Source organism: Catharus ustulatus, chromosome 1 (assembly GCF_009819885.2).
Source record: "Catharus ustulatus isolate bCatUst1 chromosome 1, bCatUst1.pri.v2, whole genome shotgun sequence".
Lineage (NCBI taxonomy): Eukaryota > Metazoa > Chordata > Aves > Passeriformes > Turdidae > Catharus > Catharus ustulatus.
The window spans coordinates 162,798,686-162,806,545 of record NC_046221.1 but is presented as its reverse complement, the minus strand read 5'-3'; the positions used below and the strand labels follow the sequence as shown (position 1 = coordinate 162,806,545).

The window sequence follows — 7,860 nt, the reverse complement described above, 5'->3', positions numbered from 1 at the left end:
GGGGCTGGAGAGAGGCTGGGAGAGCTGTGAATGTCCAGCCTGGAGAAGAGAAGGATCCAGGGAAACCTCAAAACCCTTTCCAGTGCCTGAAGTGACTCCAGGAGAGCTGGAGAGGGACTTTGGATAAGGGATGGAGGGACAGGACACAGGGAATGGCTTTAGACAGAAACAGGATAAGGTTAAATGAGATATTGGGAAGAAATCCTTCCTTGTGAGGGTGGTGAGGGGCTGCGATGGAATTCCCAGAGAAGCTGTGGCTGCCCCATCCCTAAAGGCATCCAAGGCCAGGCTGGATAGTATCTGGATCTGGTATAGTGGAAGATGTTCGTGTCCATGGCAAGAGGTGGAATGGGATGATCTTTAAACCTTTTCCAACAAAATCTTAGCACTAGCAGGTGACAGGGTCATGTCAGCACCCCCCACCCTTAAATCCAATCCCATCTTTCACTCCTGAACCTCCCTGCTCTGGAAATTTGGGATTCATAGGAGATACATCAAGAGCTGATTAGAGTAATGAATATGAAAATAATTAAGTCAAGAAGGCTCTCAGTGCCTGCAGCCCTTGGTCCCTGAAACTCTGCCCTGGAGGTGGATGGGGAATTTTAGGATTTGCAAAGGAATTGGGCAGCCTGGGAGGTTGTGGGACTTGGAGATTTCCAGGCTGGATGCAAGTGAGGCAGGTCTGATGGAGATCCCTCCACCCTGAGACTGCCTCAGCTGGCGAGGTGGGACAGGAAAAGAGGATTTGGCACAGGATTCCCAGGCTGGAAACAAACATTTGGCTGAACTTTTATTTATGACAAAAAACTCATCTTAAGAGAGTGGTTGTGTTAATTTCCCTTTGAACAGATACACTAAAAAAATGTCTGTTTTTTAAAAATCCATCTTGTGACGAGGCAGATTTTGTGTCTTTTTTTTTTTTTTTTTCTGTAATTAGTGGGAACTCCCCCCCTAGAACAGGCTGTGGTTTCCTACAAAAAGATAAAAGGAATTTAACAAAACAATATTTTAATGCTCTCATTAGTCCTTGGGGATTTTTTTTTTCTGAGTTGCCAGCCCTGCAAAGCGCCAGCACAGGGTGTGCATAAAAGAAGAAACATTTCAGGAGTCAGATAAGATCAACTGAAACCATAAACAAGGTGTGTTGACATCCCCCCAAACCCTGGGGAGCGAAGGAGGGAACAGGATTTAGGGTGGTGGCGGAGATTCTTCCATCCAAGATTTTCTAAGGCGAGGGAGATCACATTTCAGCTGTGCAGGTGAAACCAGTCATTTAACACACATTGTTTGAGGCCACTTAATACCAGAAACCAGAAGCCACACCCTATCCATGGTTTTTTATTTTATTTTTTTTTTTGCTACGCACGAGGCAAACAACGTCAGAGGATTTTGCCTTTTTAATTAAGGATTATAACATTTTCTGCTGAACACAAGGAATGCCAGACATGGAATATACCTAAATGTCTCTCCCTAGGTAATTTTTGGGGCTGGAAATAACTGCTTAGCTCTCATAATCCGCATAATTACTGTATTAGAGAGGCAACTGTGAAAACAATCCGTCAGAATTCCTGAGGACGGAAATCAGCCAGAAGTGGCGTTTGGAAAAGCAGCAGGGATTGCTGAAATGCTGAGACCACTTTTAGATTGAATATTAGGGAAAAATTCTTCCCTGTGAGGGTGGGGAGGCCCTGGAGTGAAATTTGAGAGAAGCTGTGGCTGTCCCATCCCTGGAAGTGTCCAAGACCAGGCTGGATGGGGTTTGGAGCAGCCTGGGATAATGCAAGTTGTCCCTGCTCATGGCAGGAGATTTGGGACTGGATGGTCTTTAAATTCCCTTCTAACCTATCCATTCCATGATTCTGGAGCTTTAGATGTGGAGGGATGATGATTGGATTTTTTTTTTTATCCAGCATTCCTAGAAAAACTTTCAACATTCCAAGGCAGGACAAGGCAAATTGCCTTAAGTCACACCAGGGAAAATTTAGATTGGATATTAGGAAAAATTTCTTTGCAGAAAGGTTTGTCAGGCATTGGAACAGGCTCCAGGGTAGGGATGGAGTCACAGCCCTGGAATGCTCAAAAAACCTGTGGATATGGCACCTGAGGACAGGGTTTAGTGGAGAAAATGGTGATGGTGCTGGTTTGAGTCTGAATTTAATGATCCTGACATCTCTCCCAATGATTCTATGATTCCAAGAGTTCAAGTGAATAACCCTGAATAAAGTTCCTGTGATGGTGGAATAATGAAGGTGGTGGGGATATCTCCAACATCATCTTGGATTCAGCTTTTCCCCATTCCTTAGCCAAAGGAGAGTGTTGTGAGAGTGCCTGGCATAGCCACCAAAATGCTCTTCCTTCCCAGTTTTTGCAATTCCACACCTAGACTTGCTCATGCCATGTTGGAGGAGGATTTCCTAGCACAGAGCTGGCCTGAGGTGCAGGGAAATCCAGCAGGTGCCTGGGGCTGGAAAAAGTTGTTTGGGAAGCAAAAAAGTAATGAACTTGCAACCACGCTTGGAGAGGGTCAGCTCAGAGCAGAGGGGTTTCTCCATTCCATCCTTTCTCAGGGTAATGAGCCTGGGAGATCACTTTGGCCCAAACTTTCAGGTCCTGGTCCTGTTTTTTCCCCAGTACTCCATGCTTTTTCCAGTGAGTGAGGGATTGAAAGTCAGATTTCCATTTCTAGACCAGGCTGGACAAGGCTTGGAGCAACCTGGTCTAGTGGAAGGTGTCCCTGCCCATGGAGAGGGTTTGGAATGAGGTAATCCCTTCCAATCCAAACCATTCTGTGACTCTTCTCCTCCTGATAAACTCTGGACCCCACTGAAGGTGGAGACACAGAGGAGAAAAATCCACGAGGTTCAATTCCTTGATGTTCACACCCACCAAGGCTTTTTCACCCAGGATTTCTTGAAACCACTCCAAAAAAAGGAGAGGCAATATCCCCAAGCTGCAAGACAAGACCTGGACACCAGGATTATCTAACACCCTGAGGCTTCCACATCCTGCTTGGACACAAAACACCAGGCTTAACCAATCCCAGCCATTGTCCACCCCGCAAAAGCGAATTTTCTTCTCCAAGGAGCATGAAAAGAGATGACGGAGTAGCAGGAGGTGGGGCCTGCTTTGGAGAGCTCCTTCAATTCATTTATAGCTCAATGAGAGTCGTTTCCCCAGTAGGTTTGGGTCTGGGGACGGAATCAGTGCATGGCAAATCACCAGGACCTGTGGTGACAGCCCAGAGACCAGAACAACGAGAACTGTGCAAGATGAAGGTGTTTCTGTCTCTTCTGTTGGCTGCTGTCACTTGCATGGATTTGGGTGAGTTCCTGCTCAGATTTATCCAGACTCCTTCAGGAGGTGCAGTGTGATGGGATGGGATGTTCCTTGCTCCCTCTGAAAGCCACGTCTCTGACTTTAGGCAGTTTTCAGGAAAAAAAAATAAAAAAATCTGTCTTTTGGGATATTTCCGTATGTTCAGGGTGGTGATGGTGTCATTGGGATTGTCAGGTCTGGCTCTTTAGGAAGTTTCACAAGGCAGAGTGTGATTAAACTGTGTCATTCCTTTAATGCACATTCCCACCCTCACTTTTTCTGTGTTCGTGCTCAATCTCACTCTCTCTTTTTTTGTTTTTTTTAAAGTTATTTTTAGTTTTCTCTACATTTTTGATACTTACCCTGGATGTCAGTTCCATGCAGCCTGTGTGGGAGCTCTCCAAAAATGTTGCATGTGGGATTTATCCAATTTTAGCTGTTAGAAATGGGAAAGATGGGCTGGGACACTGCTGGTGGCCCAGGTACTCCAGGGTTGATTTATCATAGAATCATGGAATGCTTGGGGTTAGGAGGGACCTCAAAGACCAAAGTGAGATACTGGAACAGTTTACCCCAAAAAGTTGTGGATGCTCATTCCTGGAAGTGTCCAAGGCCAGGTTGGGCAGGGCTTGGAGCAACCTGCCATGGCAGGGGGATGGAATTCCACGATCATAAAGGTCCCTTCCAACCCAAACCATCCTGTGATTCTATTCCATGACTCCATGATCCTCCCTCCATCCTTTCTGTCCCTTGTTTCTACCACCACACCAATTTCTTGGACAAAAATTGATGATCCCAATGTTGGTGTTCTCCTGGATGCCCAAGGTAATTCATGATCAGGATCAGTCCAGGATCTGTGGCTGTTCTTTGGGATGTTCTCAGATCCAGACAGTGCTGGGGCTGATTTTATCTGTGCCTGTCTGTGGAGCTATGTTGGGATTTTTTAACTCCTATTTATTTCCTTATGCAAGGACATTTTCAGTGTTCCCCCTTGCTGAGCAGACTCTGCAGGGGAGGAACAGGTGGTGGCTTGTTTGGTTTTCTTTTCAGAGAGGAACACAAATCCTATGGGTTGGATTTGTCCAGCATCATGAAATGTGAGACTAAGAGCGATGCTTCCTCCTGGAGATGAATTTCACAACTGTCAGACGTGGAATTAAGTGCAAACAAAGCATCAGGTCACGACGGGCAAAGCACGAGAATAAAGTTTGCTTTAGCAGGAAAATTGCTGTGTTTGTTTAGAAAAGGGCTTTTTCTGGCTCATTAATTAGGATGGTGTCTGTTTTCACAGGGTGACTTGTTTGCCTGAGCTGCTGACATCCCACTGGAGCTGTGCTGGGAGGAGCTGAATCATTTCTCCTTTTTAGCGAGGCTTAATGAATTTCAGCAGGATTGTCACTCAGACAGAGTGACAAGGGCTTCCCAGACCAAAGAGGGGCTGCTGGGGTGTGATGGCACCAAAGCACACCAGTGTGGTTGTAACACACACGTTGAGGTGTCTTTTGGGGGGTGGAAGAGAGCATCTAGAGGAGAGGATGCAGATCAAATGCTGGGTTCCTCAGAAAACCCCACAGAGAGCAAAATACCCTGAAAACTTGTCAAAAAATGGGGTTTTTTGGTGATAGGAAGCACCAGATGCTGTTTTGATTTGATATCTTTAGCTCTATGTCACAACAATCTGGGTTCTTCAGTGGTTTTCCAAAGTTTGTGCATCTCTGAAGACTTCAGGCTCGGGAAGATTTGGGCTGTGGTTATTCTGTTTTTGTAGGAGCTGAGAAGCACCTGCAGCTCTCAAGGGCTTTGCAGCTTTACAGGGATGAGGAATGTCCCTGAAGTAGTGAGGGACAAGGCAGGAGGAGCTGGCTCAGGACAGATTTGGAGTTTTGAGTGCCAAATTTTGTGTCTGTGGTCTCTGCCTCTGTCACATGCAATCCATTCATGGTGCTGCTGTCTGGTTTAATTCTTCTCTGTGACGGTGGTGGGGTCCTGGCACAGGTTTTCCCAGAGAAGCTGTGGCTGCCCCATCCCTGGAAGTGTCCAAGGCCAGGCTGGACAGGGGTTGGAACACCTGGAAGGTGTCCCTGCCCATGGCAAGGGTCTGGAACTGGAAGTTTTTAAGGTGCCTTCCAACCCAAACTGTTCCATGATTTAAAATAACCCCTCACACATTTTTCTCACAGACTCAGGAAGGGTTGTGCTCAGTTTGTTCTCGTGGCTCAGTGAATTTGATGGAGACAAATTCCTTCTGCCTGGGACACCCTCCCAGCCTTTGGGAAGAGCTGGTAGCACCAGAGGAAATTCCCACAGCTGCCACTCACATCCAGATCTGACTTTTTTTGTGTGTGCATCCAGATCCTTCACCAAGGGAACAAACCTGACTGAGGTGGCAAATTTCTGTGATAAAGTGACTGTCCTGGTAGACAAAGGATGAGCTTTGGATATTTTCCACCTGGACTTCAGGAAGGACTTTGATGCTGTCTCCTATAAGATCATGGAGTCAGGGAATGGTTTGGGTTGGAAGGGAACTACAGACCATCCATGGGCAGGGACACCTTCCACTATCCCAGGGTGCTCCAAGCTCTGTCTAACCTGGCCTGGAACACTTCTAGGGATGGAGGGTCTGAAACCTCTTTAGGAGGTTCCCAGATCCTCATGGACAAGCGGTTGAGGTGTGGGCTGGGTGGACATCTCTCTTCTGAGGAAAATCTGGGACTTCCCAGGCTGTAAAAGTGAAGGTTCAAACTGGGGATCTTATAAATGCCTGTAAGCTCCTGAAGGGAGAGAGCAAAGAGAACAGAGCCAGGCTCCTTTCAGTGATTCCCAGTGCCAGGACCAGGCAAAGGACACAAACTGAAACCCAGGAAACATCAGGAAACACTTTATAAGTGTGAGGTTGGCTGAGCACTGGCAGAGGTTTCCCAGGGAATTTGCTGAATCTCCGTCCTTGGAGATATTAAAACCCCACCTGGAGACAGCCCTGGACAAGAGGCTTTAGGTGGGCCTGCCTGAGGGCAGGGATTGGGCTGGTGGAGCTCCAGAGGGCCCTTCCAACCTCCCCCATTCTGGGAGTTTGGGAGTTTGGGAGTCTGGGATCTCTTTCTGACACTACTGAAGTCAAGGAGAGACGTAGATGCAGAAAACAGAGAAATAAATGAGCCCAAGCTCATTCCTGTGTCACAAGGTCTCCTGTGTGTGTGGCTCTGTCTTGTTTGACTCATCACAAGGCGTCTGAACCCAACCTGAGGCTGTGCTGTGGCCACCTTTGTGTCCAAAGCAGAAACACAGACCTTTGTGTGTCTCATTCCCACCAGTCCAAACACATTCCATTATTCCATTCCCATTCTCAGCGTGGTTATTTTGGAAATTCCCCCCCAAGAGATACCTGGAGGGGCACAGGAATCCACCCTGAGGCCACCCTCCTGTTTTCCCTCCTCACAGGACACTCCTTGCAGTGTTACACGTGCAGGGATTTGACCTCAGTTGACAAGTGCCAGACAGTTGAGAACTGCACAAAGGAGGAGACCATGTGCAAGACTACGATGTATTCCCTGGAGGATGGTAAGGACAATTCCTTCTTTATCCATGCTTTTAACAGGAATCAAGTGTTTGGCAGTGCTGGAGTGGTTCTTCTTTCCACTCACATGTAGAAAAGAGCTCTGGTGGGAGCTCCAGCTCTCCTGCTGTTTGTGTGAGGGAATATTCAGTGAATGCTCAGAATTAAGATTTTAACTTTTAGCGATGTCATGTGGTGATAGGAAAACAGGGAATGGCTTTAAACCAAAAGAGGGTGAGCTTAAATTGGATATTAGGAAGAAATTCCTCCCTGTGAGGGTGGGGAGACCCTAGCAGAGGTTTTCCAGAGAATGGAAAAGTGGGGCTGCACCATCCCTGGAAGTGTCCATGGCCAGGTTGGATGGAGCTTGGAACAATCTGGGATAGTGGAAGGTGTCCCATGGCAGAGAGGCTGGAATTTGATGATCTCTAAATTCCTTTCCAGCCCAAACCATTCTCTAATTTTATGACACCAACTCCTGGTCATCAGGAGACAAAAGAGAATGGTGATGCTCTGCTGTGTTTTTCCCACTCCTAACAGTTCCTGCTTTTTTCCTTTGCCGTAGTTTATCCCCCCTCGGGGGTCTCCACTGTCACCAAGATGTGTGCCTCCAGATGTGAGCCCTCCAACGTGGATGACATCGGGATGACGCGTCCTGTCACCTGCTGCTACTCTGACCTGTGCAACTTCAATGGAGCAGCAAGTCTGAGCATCAGCTTCGTGCCAGTTGGGATCCTGGCAAGTTCCCTCTGTGCCTTTTTCTGGACTAGACTCTGAGGGGGAGGTGGGAGTCACTTATTCTGAAAATTCCATGAAGAAAATAACCCTCCCCACACCAGCTTTCCATGTGGATGCCTCATGAACAACACTCAACAGCTCCCAACATTTATTTTTTTATTTTTTAATATCCCCACTTTTCCCACAACTAACAGAGAAGCAAAACTCAGGAAGGCACAACTCAAACGTTTAATTGGTTTTTCACCAACTCCCAC

At 47.1% G+C, this 7,860-nt stretch overlaps 1 protein-coding gene across 1 annotated transcript; it reads left to right on the top strand.

The window, feature by feature from the left end:
• The first annotated feature begins 3,269 nt into the window (after nt 1-3,269).
• LOC117008817 (ly6/PLAUR domain-containing protein 2-like) lies at nt 3,270-7,645 on the top strand. Its single transcript, XM_033082896.1, has 3 exons — nt 3,270-3,321; nt 6,754-6,873; nt 7,434-7,645. Exons 1-3 carry the CDS (start codon nt 3,270-3,272, stop codon nt 7,643-7,645), a joined length of 384 nt encoding a protein of 127 aa, XP_032938787.1.
• The last annotated feature ends 215 nt before the right edge of the window (nt 7,646-7,860 follow it).